Source organism: Limulus polyphemus, unplaced genomic scaffold, assembly GCF_000517525.1.
Source record: "Limulus polyphemus unplaced genomic scaffold, Limulus_polyphemus-2.1.2 Scaffold796, whole genome shotgun sequence".
Classification (NCBI taxonomy): Eukaryota; Metazoa; Arthropoda; class Merostomata; order Xiphosura; family Limulidae; genus Limulus; species Limulus polyphemus.
The window spans coordinates 110464-130743 of NW_013666406.1; the positions used below are offsets into that span (position 1 = coordinate 110464).

General features: G+C 32.5%; 1 protein-coding gene across 2 annotated transcripts in view; it reads right to left on the bottom strand.

The window, feature by feature from the left end:
* LOC106460569 (calcium-transporting ATPase sarcoplasmic/endoplasmic reticulum type-like) overlaps positions 1-20280 on the bottom strand; it is a 90883-nt gene that overhangs the window by 30976 nt on the left and 39627 nt on the right. For both annotated transcript variants that reach the window (XM_013920287.2, XM_013920286.2), the window contains exons 6-10: positions 10381-10519; positions 8536-8616; positions 5571-5656; positions 5303-5369; positions 2844-3016 (exon numbers count right to left, since the gene is read on the bottom strand). In XM_013920287.2, coding sequence (XP_013775741.1) covers positions 2844-3016; positions 5303-5369; positions 5571-5656; positions 8536-8616; positions 10381-10519 — 546 coding nt within the window. The remainder of the gene's footprint in view (positions 1-2843; positions 3017-5302; positions 5370-5570; positions 5657-8535; positions 8617-10380; positions 10520-20280) is intronic.

The following is a 20280-nucleotide window of genomic DNA, read 5'->3' on the forward strand; positions in this document are numbered from 1 at the left end:
TGTTATGTTAAACTTATATTAAAGTTTTTCTTCATTACCCATTCAAGCCATCTCCAGCCATTATTACTCATTTGTGTAATCTCTAAAACTTCCAAAACAATCATAAAATGTCATTTTTCAGTAAAACATTATATTTTAGCTTTTATTTTCTCTACCCTAACTATATGTACGAGGTTCATCAATTTGACTAACCTCATAACCACCAAAACGAAATAATTCAAATTAAATCTATATTACCCTTCTTTCTCTCTAGAATGACTATAAATTGTAACATGGAACTACATTTGCTTATCTTAAATAGCTATAAGTTCATACATATATTTACACTTAAATTTTATTGTTTTATTGCCCTTTGAACTCTGTCTAAATTAATATTCCCAATATAAATTTTGAAAATCAGTTGGTGAACCTGTAGCTCATGTTACCATATCAATTTATATTACGCATGGGCTACTTCAGAGGATACCACACAAAAATTTATTATTATTATTCTTTATTTTACTTAATCTAACCTAAAACTCTTTACATTCTAGTTACTTTTATAATAATAAATAAAGAATATACATGAAAAACAAGAAATACAATACTTACCTGGATCTTTTTTTTTTTGCTGTCAATTGTCAATGACACTTAACACTATTTTTTTATCGTAATGGTACTACTTTACTAAATAATGTTTTATTTAATTAAGTAATGCACCAAAGAAACACAGAATAATAACATGCAAAAAGTGGACAATGTCCCATAATTATCACAATTATTCTGGCTTTCTAACCACGCTTTCTAAAAATTCAGTTAAGCTCGTTAGTGTGTTTCCCATTGGAATAGTTTGAACTGGAAGCAAAATAGACAATTCTCTATACAGCAAACAATGTAATATAATATGTCATTTAATAAATTAAAACCTTGGCATTCTATTGGTTACAAATAATATATTATCAAACATAAGAGAGAACACTTGGCAATTTCTGAAAGAGAGAGGATGTGAAAGGTAGGCGTGGCAAGTTGGATTTGATTTTCTATTTGATGGCTTTGTAACCAAATAAGACTGAAGGCTATAAAAGTTGTGCTTTGCCTGAGCAATGACATTATAAGGAGTAACTTACGCTAAATTTTGTACTTCTTGGAAGGGTAGTAGATAAATTAGAGAAGAAAGAATACTTTGAGAGCAAATGATGTGAAAGGTGGGCATGGCAAGTTGGATTTGATTTTCTATTTGATGGCTTTGTAACCAAATAAGACTGACGGCTATAAACATTGTGGTTTGCCTGAGCAATGATATTATAAGGAGTAACTTGCCATAAATTTTGTACTTCTTGGAAGGGTAGTAGGTAAATTAGAGAAGAAAGAATACCTTGAGAGCAAATGTCAGAATTCTCACACAAGGGAAAATTGAGGTTTTTTTTATATTGCCTTATAAAATCAAAAGTTATATAATATTAAAGTTTGTATTATTAGCTATGTTTTTATGCCAAGTTTATTTACATACCATGATAAAAAAGTAGTTTAATAAAATGTTGAATGTAACTCACTAAAACATTCTGACATGCACACAAAATGACACCCATTCTGAAAGAATTAATCACAAAATCTTTTATACTATAATGAAAAACAAATCATGAACTACAGCTTACATAAATCACATTTTAATAGATGCAATCAACACAAATAAGCTAATATAATATTCACTTATAACCAGGGATGCACGGGTACCCGGCCAGATAATCAGCCCCGGCTGGGTATTGGGCCACCCGGTAATACTCGGCTCCAGCCAAGTGTCAAAGTTAGGTATCTAAGCCATAATCTTTGTGGCAACTAACAAGGTACTGAAAAAAAAAAGTATTTGAAAATCAGGGATTCAGAGAACAATAGGGGTTAATAACAGGCATTGCTTGATAAGTGGATTTCTGGGGAAGGTGGGGTTTTGAGAACAATAGAGGTTAGGGTTTGAGAAGTTGGGGCTAGGCATTGAAAGTTGAAAGTAAAGCTTGATTGTTCTGTTGGTGATTATTCGGTTAAATGTAATAAACATCAATTTTGTTTTTGTCTCTAATTTTTGTGTATGTTTTTTTGGGACAAGGGGAGAACTCGGTCCCGGTTGACACCTGGCCGGACCCAAAGCTTAGTGACCGGGTACCCGGACCCAGTATTTGGTCAAATTTGACTACCCGTTCATCCATATTTATAACCCATATCTGTGTGTTTGTGATACTGCACAGGTATCATAGTATCAAGCCAACTATGAGAATATGTAAGTGACTATATTTTGCAGCAGATAATCCCCATTGTGAAGTTTTTGTTCAATATTTTGATTCTCAACATTAACAGGCAGTAAAATACTGGAAGCTTAGTAAGCTTGGCCAAAATATGTTGATGTCAAAATAAAGCCTGATAAAAAAATTTTAACATCTTAAACTTAATTATTTCATCTAAATACTAAATTCACAAACTGAAACATATGTAACACTGAAATGATACTCCTCTGTTATACTGATGGTGCAACAATTTAAATGTAAGAAAACAGGTAAATTTTAGCTAATGACATCCACAAGCAAATTTCCTTACCCATCATTAATTACGATAAACTTGGACACAAGTAAAAAGTCAAATTGGAGATGTTACTCCACCTTATTATCTTCAGTTGCATCAGTAGCAGATTGGAAGAAAATACTGATAATTTAAATAGTATTTAAATGTAAATATACATAAATATTTTAATAAAGATAAATATTAAATCAATAAATCATTCAGTAGTCACAGATTGTAATCACTGGTGAATTATACCATGCTGAAGCATAACAGTTGTCATGTGTGGTTGAAATAATGACCCATTAGCAGCTTACCTTGATCCATGATCCACCATGAGCTGGATCGTTAAAGTGGCCAATATTAATAGCCCACACAGCCACACAGATTACAGAGATCACTTTGGACAACTGTTCACCAAACTCATCAAGTTTCTGCTGCAAGGGTGTCTTTACCTCTTCTGTCTCAGACATTTCTGTTCTGATCTTACCTGTAACAAATATAGAATATCAGTATGAAACCAAACATCACACAGAGAGTTAATTAGAATAAAATAACTGAATAAGGAAGAAATCCAGTGATTAAAAATAGAAGCTTCTTTTAATCCTTTGAATCAATATAAAACAAAATTCACACATTTCTTAGCTTCAGATATGGTTCATTTGCAGAGCTTAATTATAAAACATTACTGTAACATGACTTTACTCTTTGAATATATATGAATACTTCAGTTACTCAACAATCCTTCTGTACACTCAAATGAAATTTAGTAGAATCACAACATAATATCCACAAATACTACACCATTGACGAAAGACCTAAACTAGACAAGTGTATTGATATCACAGGTTCACTGTATACAAGTAAATTATCCAGTAATTAGCAAACACATGTACACAGTCAGGTGTCCAATGGTTAAGAAATTTAAAATCTTGGCTACAAAATTTGGAGTCAGATTAGTTTCACAAAAATATGCTTTCAAACAATATTTCTTTTCTTTTTATAAATTACTGTTTGACCATTAATGAATAAATGATAAGGTAGCAAGAAGGTATTAATATATAAATGCCACTATATTATCCAACTATAACTGATAAGACAGCATGGAAAATCTAGTGAACAGAAAACACTATATTATCCAACTGTGTCTGACCAGACTGCATAGAGAACACTGTATTATCCAACTATGACTGATAAGACAGCATGGAAAATCTAGTGAACAGAAAACACTATATTATCCAACCATGACTGATATGATAGCATGGAAAATTAGTGAAAGGAAAACACTATATTATCCAACTATGTCTGACCAGACTGCATAGAGAACACTGTATTATCCAACTATGACTGATAAGACAGCATGGAAAATCTAGTGAACAGAAAACACTATATTATCCAACTATGACTGATATGACAGCATGGAAAATCTAGTGAACAGAAAACACTATATTATCCAACTATGACTGATAAGACAGCATGGAAAATCTAGTGAACAGAAAACACTATATTATCCAACTGTGTCTGACCAGACTGCATAGAGAACACTGTACTTTCCAACTGTGAATCAGGGGTTTTTCTAGGGTGCAGTTGATCACAAATAGTGCACCTATATTTTCAAAATTCACCTATATAAGTAAGTTCCAGTGGATAAATATTAAAAACATATTTAAGATTATAAAATTTCATTCCAGAGTTGATAAATATATGTAATTACTAGAATATTCTTCATTTTTTGGATCATTTGTTACTAGTCCTGTATTTATACGAGGGGCAAAAAGGCATCACATATTAAAAAATTGTGAAATTAAAATATAATTGTGCAGTTGAAAAAAATCCTTAGGAAAGGCTCTGCTATGAATGATCAGACAGCATGGACACATTAACACATGGAAAACATTTTATTATACAACTGTGACAGATCAGACAGATTGGAAACACTAACATATGAAAAACACTACATTTCCAACTATGAATTAATCAGACAGCATGAAAACATTATATTATCGAACAGCATGGAGACACTAGCGTATGGAAAACACTATACTACCCACCCGAGAACTAATCACACAACATGGAAACACTAACGTATATAAAAAAACACTATATATTGTACTGCTCATAATTAATGCCCACAGGAGGGGCACTAATTAGAAAACTAAGTGGGTCATATGATAATACTTCTTTATAAACAAATATATCTATAATAAGTGGTAGTAAACACAGCCTATTTATTTCTAACTTTGCTATAAACATCAGTGGTCACTGTCACAATAAGTATGGTGATCATTGTTTATAAGTGTCAAAAGATCTTGTGAATCAGTCCTGCTATGTACCAGGTAACCTCCTTTGATTGGTACCACCAAAGCAACTTTGAAGTTTGCTGCTATGGCAAAAAATGCAGGAAAATCATGGCCTGCATGACATTTACCAGTTACCAGTATTGAGTGCTGATCTCTGCAAGTAGGAGAGCATTAATTAGGGGCAGTACTATAATACAACTTTCAGTGATCAGATAGCATGGAGACACTAATGTATGGAAAACACCATGTTATCATTCTGACTGTTCATAGCTAAAATAAATTAACGTAAGTAAACTTGCTCTAGTCTACAGGAAATCTAAACTCCAAACAACTTTATGAAATCCTCTAGTAAGACATTTTAGGTTGATTATAAAATTCTGAAATATTTTTAAATAGTACAAATTGGATATTTTTAATTTTCCATGTTGTGTTGTATTTATTATTGTACAAGCTAATGAATAAGTTGAAAAACTTACCAATGGCTGTTTCCAATCCAGTTCCAATGACAATCCCTTGAGCCTTTCCTGATGCAATATTAGTACCCTACAAAAAAAATTAATTAAGACACTAGTACAAACAAAATATTGTTTCAAAGCCAAATCACTACTAAAATTGCAGTCACTATGATTAAAAACCTTATAGATATTTCTAACGGATGCTTATAAAAATGAAAGCTTTCAGCAAGAGGCTTAACTGGAAAAGTAAAAGATTATGAGGCAGTGGAGAAATCATAATGTTACTTACTGAAAAAAGAATGTTTTTCTTATCCTGGTTAACAGCCCGTGGGTCTGGAACAGGTTCTGTATGTTTAATCACAGACACAGATTCACCTATTAGGAGAGAAAGTGTTATAAAAAAATATCTTCATACAAAAAGTCAAGAAAATGTAAATTTATTAACCAGTGCAAATGTTCATACTGAATATAACAACTGATATGGTGTGAATGTTATTTTTTTAATTCAGTGAAGTATGATTATTATAAACTACAGTTATCATAACACAACAGTATTAAGGTTATTCTACTTTTAAACACTACATTCTTTGTTTGGACACTTTAACATTTTTCCCAGAAGAGAATATGATAATATTTCAAATGTACAATATCTGCCATATCCTTTGCTGACAATGCATTTTGCCCAGGCTTGCTGTAATAAAACAAACATAGTATTGGTTGAAACTCTGCTATTTACATAAGCATTTGGTTATATAATGTAGTTTAAATATTATTAGACACTCTTTTTCTTGGAAAAACACTAAGGGACCAAATAAAAAATATAGCATTTAAAAATACAACAAGTTCAAAACTATTGTCTTATAATGTGATTTACAATTACTTAGTGCTTTTTATATAGTAATTCATCTACCTGAAAGTGCTCTAACTTTATTACAATGTTATTTTATTACTGATAGCTAGTCTGACTTGAAAAACAATAAAAAATATTACAATTAATACATACAATTCAAGAACTGAAAAAAATAAAAACAGTTGCTTCATGGAAATGTTGTATGTAATTCGTATTGTCTATACGAGAACAGCTTTGTTCATTTTTTTTCCATGATATACATAACAGGTCGAATGACATTTAGGTTAACTGACAAACTGACCAAATCTTAACCTTGTCTAGGTTGTCACTGGGTTGTTAATTTTTTAAACAAAAACTTTAGATAAAAGAAATATGACACAACTTGAAACATTTAACGAATGTTCAGAAAACAGAAGTTTTTTTAACACAGCACTGGGCTCTTTAAATTTCAATAATTTTTCAAGTTTTAGTTCATAATGCATGGAACAAAAAAGTAGATAAAATCATTATTACATAAACACAATTACATAGAAATATAATAAGTTCATAATATTTTAATAAAACCATTAGGAATTGAATGTGACACCACCTAATCTAGAAAAAAAAAAACTTTGATTTTTATGAAGACAAACAACCCATGTGTATGAAACATAGTGAATCAAACATTTTATAATTAATTTGTTTAAAGAAGAATTATAGACATATAGGTAAAATATAAAAAAATCAATTGCTGAAGCCACAAGTAGCTGTAATTACAAAAAAAAATCAGCACAAGACATTAGTCGCATTAACACAAAAGTCTGTATCCTGGATGCAAAATAAATCGGTTGGATGTAAAAAATAAGAAAAGGATGCAATAATAAGGTCAGGTGTATTTTAACTATTTTAAGATTTGGAAGGTGTCAGTGCAGAAAAAGAGAAGATTTGATTATTCTTTTAAAGTAAAAGATGGATGTCAAACATTTCAACTATAGACGTGTGACTGAAATCTTCACTACTTCAGAGTGGTGTAAGTTCTGACTTTATATATGCATAACTTCATTTGAGACACATACTACTGGTGTTCTTTGAAGTGCATAATAAACTTCTTCATTTTTTAACTATTTAGCTTTGTTTTTTTTACTTTGTTATTGATTTTTAATTAAATATGACTGAAAATAAAAATTCAAAATCATACAATGTTAATTATTTTGTACTTTAGTTCCTAGTTTGTCTTTAGACTGATTGCAAAACAAGCTCTACAGCTGGAACAATCCATACCTCACTGCTCAGTATTTACTTTTTATTCAAATTTGAAATAAATTTAAAAAATAAATCTAAGTATTCAAAAATGAAAAATATTTTATTGAAAAACCAGTTTATTAACTTATATAAATTAGACTGAATATAATTTTATTATAATTCATTAAAAAAAGTCATGTTTTTCACAACAGTTTTTGATGATGTCAACATAATTTTATCAAAACAAAAGTTTTACAAGTTACAAATCAAACTCATGACAAGCTTATTTCCAATTTTAATTTGACAATTTTTTTCTGGTGAGCTATGCGAGTTATATTAGTCTTAAATGAGATCTAGTCCAAGTCTGTATATATTTATAAAACTGGTGAATATTCATGATCAATAAGCAGGTGTTTCATGTATACATGAAAATAAATCGAAACAAGAGGTCAACATTTTGTAAAATCAGTGAACAATATGTTCTATGCCCTCTGGGTTGAATTGAAATGAAATGAGTAAAAACCACACACACCTAATGACTGCTCATTGTCTAAAAACTTAACAATAAATTAACTACAGGCATAACTTATTTAAGGCACATGACCAAAGAATAAATTCTTAATAATATATGGTTCAGAGCAACCTCATTTTGACAACTATCAGATTCAAGCTGAAAGGTCGTGGGGTTACATATAGTCATGTGTACATGATTAAAAGTATTTATGTTATTTATTTTGTGCAAACTCCTGAAAGATGGGATGAACATCTTTTAGCATATACATTTTGGAAGATATGGACAAAAAATATAGTGCAACCATTGACTTAACTTCACTGCTTGATGAAGAGTTGTCAGTTAAAGATTTAAAATAATTATTTGACCAGTGAATTTCAATACACTGGTAGCTTGTATTAGGTGAGCTGAAAGGCTATAAAATATATTTATGTTAAGAAATAAATCCAGTTTCAATAAAAAGGGATGATTTTTCCATTTTTAAGCTCACTTTAAATACATGACTTTTGTGCTAAAATAACTTATCTTATCAAGTTTGCTACTAGAATCCAAATTTCTAACAGATTAAATGGCCAGTAAACTTTAGAAAAACCTGTGTTACACAAAAAGCTCTATCACAAAGGCAAACATTATTAAACAACATTACAGACATTCAAATCCCACTGTATTTACCTGTCAGAATGGACTGGTCTACCCGTATAGTTGTTGAGAAGATCTTCATCAGCCTAATGTCTGCTGGGACTTTGTCACCAACTAAACATGTAGAAATAATGAAAAAATTTAAACTGAAAGTTGAATGTTTTCACAACATTGTCACAATGATTTTTGGAACAGTTAAGAGAGAAAGAAGAAAAGTATACATTACTGCTACAGTTTTCTCAATTACTTTCCTTACAATCTATTAATAATACATACAGAGCAATTCTATATTAGTTACCGGGTGTTTGGATATCAAGACGAGACATGGTATGATAGTAAAACTTTGGGAATAGGCACAGTAAATATTCCACTACTACAACAAGAAATTGCAAAAGGGAGCTGTTAACTGTCATTTATTCATACATGTTCTGCAATACAATTTCCACCTAACTTACGTAAGACACTTGTAGGTTAAATGCACTAACGTGACTATTCCAAGACTTTGTTCTCTTACTATGAATGTCTCTGGTGTCAAAACACTTGTCAACTTCATAAACACCATGTATATCTAGTAATGATTTAGTGAGCAATTATTATTTAAGTTAGAAAAATCCAATCAGATGGTTACTTGTACCTCAAACATTTCAATTTCACAAGAAAAAAAACAAACATTCCCATGAATTAAATGTTTATTATATACAACATATTACTGGACACATCTAGTAAACATATATGTATGTATGTTTATATACCAGGTGAGTCCAAATCCTGATTTTCCATATTGGTGTGAAGTAGATGTGGAATATTCAAAATCTGCTGACATAGGGTGTTTAGGTATATCGGGGGCCATTTATTATCTGATATGATGTCATAATATAATGGTCCAATCAAGATCAACCAAACTATATATCTGAAGCTATCAGTATGAGGTAAAATTGTGTTATTTTTGATATTCCATATTTGAATTGCAATAGAAAAATCAAGACTTTTGACTTATTCTGTATACATGCATATATATATGTGCATGTAGACAAATTTTTATATTCAATAATTAGTAAGGTTTGAGCTTGCCCTATAATATATCAAACATACATAAATAACAATGCATATATATATATATGTATATATATATATATATATATATATATATATTACAAGAGACTTCTTACATTGTAATTTTTTATTTTTCTGGGGACATGAGCTATTAAAGTATTAAAGTTTCCTTCTTTAAATAAAATATAATAAAGTTGGTAAAACAGCACGTACAGCTTGAAAATGTAAGGCAGATAGTAGTTACCAGCATTGTTCATAGCTCGATCTAACTTGGCATTACTTTATGACAAATCAGTAAAAATGCAAAAGGTGCCCCTCCAGATTCAAAGTGCATCTCCTGCTTATGCTAATACCTAGCAAGTTAAGTACAATTTGTTTTGAAATCATCAGCAAAAGGCTAGTAAACACTGTAAAATCTTTTCATACTCCCTATTCTCCAACATTTAATACTTGCCTGTGTAATAATTACGGACCCCCCCCCCTCCCCCAAAGAAGATGTATGAAACTGCAAGGGAGGATATCAAAACCTCTCCCATATAGCCTCAAATGAAAAATGTTTTATTCAGCTTTGTGCTTGACCTCTTAAAAATTACATCCCAATAAAAACTTTATGTGAAACCTGAAATCCCACACATAAATTTAAGTACTGTGACATACTGAAACTATTAGAAAATTTATTTAAAAAACAATAACTTTTAACCCATGGAACTTTAATCCTTAAGCAAATCCATCTTCATCATACTACTCAAACATTTACCCATATAAGAAAATTTAAGCGCAACTAGAAGTACAAATATTTTCTCTCACTGCTGATGTCATCCCCACCTGAAATTTCTACGATGTCTCCAGGAACAATGTCTCTCGCCCGAATCTTCTGCACACCTTGCTTGTTGCTTCGTACGACTTTGCCCATTTCAGGTTCATATTCTTTAAGAGCTTCGATGGCACTTTCAGCATTCCTTTCCTTCATGGTTAAAAAAAACAAATGATTAGTTCTAAAACCCAATACAAACTCAGAAACCTCATTTTAATAAAATTTTACATTCGGAACCAGTTAGTTGTTGATAACAACAGTTATCTCTGAAATGAAATTTGTTATTTGATGTCAAAGAAAAAAGATTACATATTTCTCTTGGCATTTCTCAGGGGATAAAGGACTCAGCATGGAGCCTAAAATGGTGTCTCAAAATCAAGACAAACAGCATGAAACATCTAGAGAAAGTTCAGTCAACATGTTGAATACACTCCCTAAATCCACTTTAAAAGAATATTAAATATTTGGGACCCCTTAAAAGAAAATAGTTGACTGACAAAATGTTGATTACATTCTTTTTTTTCCACAGAAATTTGTTTACCAGTAAAATATGCTTAATTGTTTGTTTCAGAATTTCAAATCACATAGTCTTTTATAATTTTGAACCAACAAACTAGAGATGAGACAGATAGCACCACCCACTCTTGTCTGATTGAATAGTGGGATTTGACTGTCACCCTCATAACACACCCACAGCCCCAAAGTGCAAAGTACATTCTTTTTTGTGTTAATGGATCATGAACCATGAATCCTCATATACACAGTCCAGGCATGCTATCCAGTAAGTCATGCCCACAGCTAAAAAATACTCTGATATTCTACTCATAAAGAATTTAGATATCTTTCAAAATTTTATTTTACTTTTCTTCTTAGAAGAATATAATTAACTTTTAAAATGAATATTTTGTCTCTGTTGAGTAGTTAAAACAACAAGATTGTGTGAGGCTATTCAATAATGATTGTTACAAAGCAACAAGTGCAATTTAGTTAATAAAAATAAAACAAGATTGTAAGAGGTTATTCAATAATGATTGTTACAAACCACAATTACAACTTAGAACAATTAATAACAATAAAACAAGATCCTATGAGGTTATCCAATAATGATTGTTACAAAGAAACAAGTGCAAGTTAGAACAGTAATAGTAATAAAATAACAATCTTTTCTGAGGTTATTAACAGGCACTGCCAGGCTCTTCTTGGAGAAGAGGCTGAGGTAGGCCAACATAAAATAAAGGGAATTGCAATCAACATCTTGTTAGCACATACCTTATAGTGTTTAGGAGGTGAAAAAAGTGAAACAAAAACTGTGCTTTTCAGTTTTGTGCAGAGACTAAAGCATGTTTTGAGGTAGCCTCAGCAAACCCCCCTTAATTACTACCATTAATGGGATCACCCAGTTATGATTGTTACTAAGCAACAAGCACAACTCAGAACAGTTAATAGTAATAAAACAATAAAACTGTCCTAGGTTATTCAGCAACAACTGTTACAAAGTAATAATCATCTTGGCAAGAAGAACTTCACAAGTAATTGTTCCAAAACTAATTCTTTTTTAAGATTATTCAAAATAATTTGTAGCACAGAAACACATTTAATCAAAGATACCCTATTAACACAAAATATTATTTTATTTATTTCTTTTATTTTTTGTGAAGTGGAAAATGAAGTTTAACAATTTTGAAACAAATCAGTAATTATTAATCATTATTTAAGATAATTTTCAAGAATGTGAAGAAACAATTCCGTTAAGATAGAATTCTAATTTAAAACTTTTATTTCAGAAACATTCCTCTGGAAATGGAATTTAACGTTTATTACTTAATTACAAATAGCAGTCCATCAAAATAAGTACATATAAAACCATATTTTCGGTAATACTAATAGTATGAACGTTAATAACGAAATTACGCAAGGACTCAATTAGCTCCAACGCAAAATTATCATTGAACATAGAGAAACTTTTATAATGCATCAAGAAATATAAAACTTATATTTGTCTTTACTGCCTTTGTAAGTCTTCTTTTTCCATTATTTATAATGCTTGTTTTAAATTGTGGAGCCCACGGTCGCTGCACATGTTAAGTTTATTCATAGGGAAACATTTCAGTAGGATTAAACTGAAAACATAATGGTAGGCATGTGCAAACAAACCGTGCAGTTCTACCAAAGTCAATTTCCTGTTTATGAAAGGAAGTTGAATTAAGGTCGTGGTTGAGAAGTTACACAGGGGAATTATTAGGTTGTAACATTGTGCTATTATACACAAGCTTACAGATTTCACGTCGACAAACACTTCCTACCGAAGCCGTCTGTTAAAAAGATTCAGTGAGTAAAGGTTGGTTAGGCCTGATTCATAAATCCCCAGAGGCTAAAGACAAACACCAGAGGCTGAGTACATGGAACTGGCTGTAAACGAAGAATCTACCACAATCTTTTCCACTTACTTAAAACCAATATCTAGTCACGTAAACACACTTTTCCAGGACTACAAATACCTTCGTTATCCAAAATAATTCTTGAATAGTTTTTGTTAAAAAAATATTTTTTTAATTGTATAGTTTCAAACAAGACAAGTTAGGGGAAAAATACGTTTCTTACATGAATTCAACACACTGTTTATATGTTATTTAACTTTTATTTTCAAACAGTCAAAGAAGCACTTTCCGTAAATACATACTGATTATTAAGAATGAAGTAACACATTATTGAAATAGCAATCACTTTTATACAAATAAACAACAAGGCTGTGCCTTCTTAATCGTTAGTAAAAGATCGGGACTCGTTTTGTTCAGATTTTACACACAGGAAGTTAGAATAAGTCCCTGTACAGTTGTTTCTATATTGTCAAGACTAAAACGTCTTACGTATAAAACAAATAAATAAAACTCAAACTAACCTGCTATGTCCTAATACAAATATGCTCATTTAAATGTGAAAACTAGTTGGAAGCTGCAAGTATTAATTATTTTCCATGTTCGTGTAAATTACCTTTTTCTTATTTAATATAATTAACTTTAGGCCATTTCAGAATGGCCATTCTGACCCCTAGATATATTCCACTGTTTTTTCGGAGCCGGAATTATAACCAAGGGAGTCATTTGGAGCTCTAGGCCCCAATTACCAGTTTCTGTGAAACATTTCTAGTGAGGCCGAATTTTAAGTATATCGGAAAGGCCGTAGAAGTATCATTAATGCCTGACTTTAAATGTCTAACCAATAGTCTCTTTGATTCCCAACGTTTTTTCGTTTTCTGCTAGGCAGAGAATACTGAAGTATTTATCGCAAGGTGTCGTATTACAAACGTTGTTAAAGTGTGTGTAAATACTGAAATGATTTCCTTCGTTCGGTTTGAGATATTCTTTGACCAATTCGCTAGGTGGCGTACCTTCGAACCAATATATATGCAAGGTGAAAGACTCGTTTCCAACACAATGGTGGTCGTTTATTATAAATTTACATGTACCGCAAGGTGGTGGTTTATATTGGTTACGTGATACACCACCTTGCGGTTTGAATCAAAAATACATCTCAAACCGAACGAAGGAAATCATTCCAATATTTACACACACTTAACATGTGTAATGGAACACCTTACGATCAAGATTTCAAAATTCTCTGCTCAGCAGAGAACGGGAAATATTGTGAATAAACGAAGTTTTCTTGATTAGACATTTAAAGTCAGGCATAAATGACACCTCTTCGACTATTCAAGTTAAACCACTTGAAAAACACATAAATAGTGTTTGTTGTTGGTTTACAATAACTTTCACCAGGCTTTCTTATTACGACCTTTATAGACATACAGAATTAAATTTTCTAGCATTACATACTATGTAGTATTTTATTCTGTCGCTTTTTATTTAAAGTGTTATTTATCATATTAATATAGGGGTCGGGGTTTCCATGTAAGAACTTGCAACGAAATCGTGAACAGGTTTCGTTATTTTCAACCTCGCGTTCTATAATTTGCACTGAGCCCCCACACTTAATTAAGGCCGCCCCCAATGGAAAAAAATAAAATAATTGTTCTTTGAATTATTCTTACAGGGTTTTGATGTGAACTCGTCGTGACAATGTGCCAATAATTAACCAATAAGGCTGACAATTTTAAAAATATAATTGACTATTCGACTTTATACTGAGATGTACCATTACGGCAAGCTGGGTTCGATACACTGTAAACCTAGCTCACAAGTTCCTTAAATACAAATATACAGCTTTTACATTAGTGTTTCATAATGTTGATTATCCTCCCTCGTTTACAACCTATTTTACATGGCTTTCTTTGTTCAAAGCCGCGTAGGTCCGGCATGGCAACGTGGTTAGGGCGCTTGACTCAGTCGAATCCCCATCCCACCAAACATGCTCGCCCTTTCGTGGGAGCGTTATAATGTGATGGTCAATCCCACTATTCGTTGATAAAACAGTAGCCCAAGAGTTGGCGGTGGGTGATGATGACTAGCTGCCTTCCCTTTAGTCTTTCACTGCTAAATTAGGAACGGCTAGCGCAGATAGCCCTCGTGTAGCTTTGCGCGAATTTCAAAAGAAACCAAACCAAAGCTGCGTGGCAGTTGCTATTGGGGTTGAAGAGTAACGGAATACATTATGCATTCATATTACAAAAATTAGTAACCGTATTCCGTTACAGTTACTCATGTCAGACATGTATTCTGATTACCGATAATTTCGAAAAGCTACAGATTACTTTAAGGATTATCTCTATATAATTTACAGAAAAATGTACCAATGTAACGAATTTGCAAGAAAAGGTATAGCTCAAAAATTGCGAGAATCTGTTCGGGCCCACTGGTTGAACTTTGCAACATTGTATCTAGATACCTACTGATGTAGTCTAGATAAAACGTGAGTAATTCAACTGTATTAAGTCAACAGGCACAATAAAGGCTGACACGAAATTGGCTTGGAAAGTTAATGGATTATTCATTTTGAAAGAAGAGCAGGGGAAAATATAAAGTGCAAGGCAAACTGTGTTTGCCACGACAGAAGACGCTTTCTTCCTCGAAAGACTCCGCTTGAAATTTAAAAAAGCATCTCGAGGTAAGTACTCGCTACTATTACAATCGACATGCGAGTAGAAAAAAATCATTTCTAAAGAAGAAGTTAAAATCGACGATACTACAATATAAATATTTTTGAGAGATTGATAGCAAAACAACAGATATGCACCTATAATCATAGAACTTACTGATGTGAAATTTAAAATGTAGTTCTTGTGAAACTGTCTATTGGCGTGCAATTCAATATTAAAGGCTTCATCGTTTTCATAATGCTATTTTTTAAGCACGTGCAACCAAAATAAGTCCTACATTTATTTAACCTAAAATAAATAGTTTGTTTGTAATTATGCACAAAGCTACACAATGGGTTATCGAAACCCGGTTTCTAGCGTTGTAAGTCCGCAGATATACTGCTGTGCCACTGGGAGCTAAATAAATAGTACAAACCAGTTAGAATGTGTTTTTTCTTTTCTTTATAAAAAACTAGTTCTACTAAAAGTACCTTAACTTAAATTGTAAACAAAAAACATATACACAAATACCAAATATATTTAGTTAGGTCCACCCGCTTTTAATTTTCTGTTGCTAATTTTATGACATTCAACTTATTAGAATAAGTGTACACCTCAGAACACTGTATTTAAATCATGGTGTTTGTTCAAACCGATTCACAGATAGGTACTTTATAAGGCGCGGTGTTATGTCTTCTTTCAGGGATCACTGTGAAACATATTCATGAGAAAGCAATGAGAGATATGGATGCCAACCATTTCATGTCTTTATTATTCACTAATTGAAAATGGTAAATCAAATTATAGTATGTAGGTAGGCTATTCGCTGTGTAACTAATCTCCTTGAATACTAGACTGTACGTAAATTACAGAAACTCAAGCAGGCTACTTTTTAGTCGCGGTATAGCGGCTCTGAGTTGTTTATTTTTTTTCTAGTACAAACTTTTAGCTCATAGCTCTGCCATTTCTTGACCGATTTGAGTTCTAATTACAGTTTTGAACTCAGGAGGTCAAACCCTTTCGATTGATGTATTTGAACACGCTCAAGGTTACATATATTAATTCACTCTAATCCTGCCTAAAATAATTTCAAGTGCTGCAGTTACTGAGGGTCCCCTCTTGTTTTTGTTACAACTGTTTAAGTAAAAAATCATGTAGTGCCAACACTTTAACAAACTCAATAAATAAACTGAAAAGACCTCAGACACCTTCGGTAGCAAAATGTTAATTTTATAATAGTATTATACTAAGTAAAAAATAAGTCTTTTAACATGGTAATATAATAATGAGCACTTTGTTGTGATATTAATAATGGTCGTATATAACTTAATATTTTAATTAAAAAATAGCATGGATATGAATGTGTATTTAAAATACGAATAAAAAGTTTTGTAATACACATATTTTAGTTATTTGTGTATGTTATTTTAAACCTATCTGAATAAATAACCTTTACAAGTTTAGATGTTTTTATTTTTGCTTGCACGACAATGCATATTTAAGTTTATTTATTGTCTTTAAGTTGTATAGTGAAAGCAGAAGTTATGAAATATACTACACTTTCAGAATAGTTTTAATTATTTCACAGCACCAGTGGCACAGCGGTATTTCTGCGGACTTACAACGCTAGAAACCGGGTTTCTATACCCATGGTGGGTAGAGCACAGATAGCCCATTTTGTAGCTTTGTGCTTAACTACAAACAAACTTATTAAATATGTCGTGATACTAAATTTTCTGCTGAAATTCACATAAACCTCAGTGTTAAAACTGTTAGATAATTGTTTAATTATTGATTGTTTGTTTACTTTTATCAGAGAATACATCCCACAAGCTATGCCAGTCAGGGGTTTCACTAGTGTACAGTTGATCATAAACTGTGCACGCGTAAAAATACTTGTGCAGTTGAAAATTCACCTATGTAAGTATGTTCCAGTGGATAAATATTAAAAAAACATATTTAAGATTATAAAATTCCATTCAAGAGTTGATAAATATATGTAATTACTAGAATATTCTTCATTTTTTGGATCATTTGTTACTAGTCCTGTGTATATACGAGGGGCAAAAAGGCGTCACGTATTAAAAAATGATGAAGTTAAAATATAATTGTGCAGTTGAAAAAAATCCTTAGGAAAAGCTCTGATACCATTCATATTTCAAAGAATTCTGCAAGCAAAAGGCATTCTGAAGGTTCTGTCCAAGAACAATCTGAAAATGAGAAGACCCTTTCCATCGATAAATCCACTGAGAGCGCCTGAGGAAAGCAAAGCTTCAAAACTCAATCTAAGCAACCTTAAAGAAGAAAGTGGATGCATTGGTGTTTAACTTCATCAGTGAAAAAATACAAGGCTTTTCATTATTAGAACAGCTTGGCTTCCATAAGCTCATTAAGGGACATCAGCCTAGTAAAACCCTTATGTGCCACAAAATTCTGTTGGAAAGAATTGAAAAGTCATTCCAGTCCACGAAAGAAACGTTTACCTTAAAACTAAATAACATCCAAGTACTTTGCACCACAGCAGACATCTGAATGGCTCACAACAGAAGATAATTCAGGATGACCTGCCATTGGATAAGAGAGAGCACACTGGAGCGAAAATCAGTAGCCATGTCCTGTGCTCGACTAAGAGGTCGGCACACATATGATTGCTGCAAAGCCAAATAAAATTCATTCAACAGTCAATATTGAAATAAAAGGAAAATGTACAGTAACCGACAATAGAAACAACTTTGTGAAAGCGCTCAAGGAGTTTTCTGTACAGTGTAAATGTTAATCCACGAGACAATGCTTAATCAACATCCTTGGAAGCAATGAGGTTGGTGTTGAGGGAGCAGGAAATGGAGTTCCTGAATTTCGCTGTCAAGAGCTTCGAATGCTGCGTCATTTCCATGCTCACCTGTCTCATTTTCTTCGTTTTGAGGAAACTCAAACGACAATGTGGAATAAACCCACAGATCACCACTGGCTGCAGAAGCTTTGCAAGACATTGCTAATGTAAAAGCAGTTGTTCCAAATGTCACAAGGTGAAATTCTAAATATCATTCTGTTCAGAAGATCATTTCTTTAACGGAATTGCAACTGCTGGAAGTTTGTGCACGCCTGTATGTAGAAAGTTGCATACCCATGACGTTACCTTCCTGCAAGAGTATGCAGGAATGCTTCAGCCACTGGCATATTCTCTAGACCTTCTTCAGGGAGAGAAGAAATGGTTTCTTGGCTACATGATAGCAACACTTCTCAAGCCCTGCATGGCCAGGTGGTTAGGGTACTTGACTCTCAATCTGAGGGTCGCGGGTTCGAATCCCCGTCCCACCAAACATGCTCGCCCTTTCAGCCGTGGGGACGTTATAATGTTACGGTCAATCCCACTATTCGTTGGTAAAAGAGTAGCCCAAGAGATGGCGATGGGTCGTGATGACTAGCTGCCTTCCCTCTAGTCTTACACTGCTAAATTAGGGACGGCTAGCGCAGATAGCCCTCGTGTAGCTTTGCGCGAAATTCAAAAACAAACCAACACTTCTCAGCGCGAAGATTACAATGTCTGAAAAAAAAAGCCTCACGTGCGCTTCTCAGCACACGTTATCGATGCAATCATCAAATATATTGAATGTCGTTTTGAAGAGTTACTGAGAAGCTAAAATGGCAACTGTCGCCATTCCTCAACTCCGTCTGTGGTGGCTCCCCCTGAGCAGAGATGAAGAAAATGTTGGTGGAAAAGGCAGTTCTCCAGGAAGGGGTGGGAACATTCTAGTAAAGTGCTATTTGACGCCACTATCACAAGTAATTCAGAAGAATCGGAGGACAACTTCTTCACCTTTACAAACACTCAAAACGAAAGCAATGAGGAAGTGAGAAAGTACCTACTTGACACAGACAAGTCTTGCTTCCCTGCAAAATTATCCAGTAGTGAAGTACCTATTCACGAAACATAATACCAATTTGACATCAGATACTTCTGTAAAACCTGTTAGCAATGGTGGACACCTTCTAAACACCATAGCGCAATCGCATGAACGATAAGTTCCTTGAGCAAATGAGTCAATTAAAATACAATCGTGATGAATGCCTTTTACAATTAAGTTATGTTTCATTAGAAAACTAAAATGAGATAACAGTAAAAACAGTGAAATGTGAAGCTGTTAATATAGTAATAAGTGTGTAATATGTTTAATGTTAAGTTATGGTATAAATGGAATTTAAACTAATTTCAAGAACAACAGTTGCCTGTTTAATTTATTTATCTGTTAAAGTAATTGAGGTAAAACATAAATAACCTTTAGTAACATGTTTTGCTATGTATGGTTCTAACCTATTTAGAAAGGAAATCTGATTTCAGGAAGAATTGTTTAATTTAGTATCTATTAATTTAATTCAACTGAAGAAACAGAACCATACATTAAAAAAATGACTGTTAAGACTTAAAAAGAAATTAATTTCATTCTCTGTGAATTTAATTCCGAGTAAGATCTCTAGCAGATATTTTGTAACGTGTGAACTTCTAAGTTATTTTGAAAGGATAACCTAACTTCAGGTAGAAACAGAACAGTTAAATTTAGCTCTATTTTGAAAGGATAACCTAACTTCAGGTAGAAACAGAACAGTTAAATTTAGCTCTATTTTGAAAGGATAACCTAACTTCAGGTAGAAACAGAACAGTTAAATTTAGTTCTCTGTGAATGTTTTTTAGTTTAACTTAAAGAGTAGGAAAATTTATTTTAACCTGTTTAAAAATACACACTGCCAAGTTTGGCTTGTTTGAATGCAAGGGAATTATGTGTAAAATAAAACTGATGTATATCTTAATTAGCATATACCTATGTACTGTGATTAAAAACCATCAACGTCACTCAGTCTTCCATATTGGAATTTGCAGTAT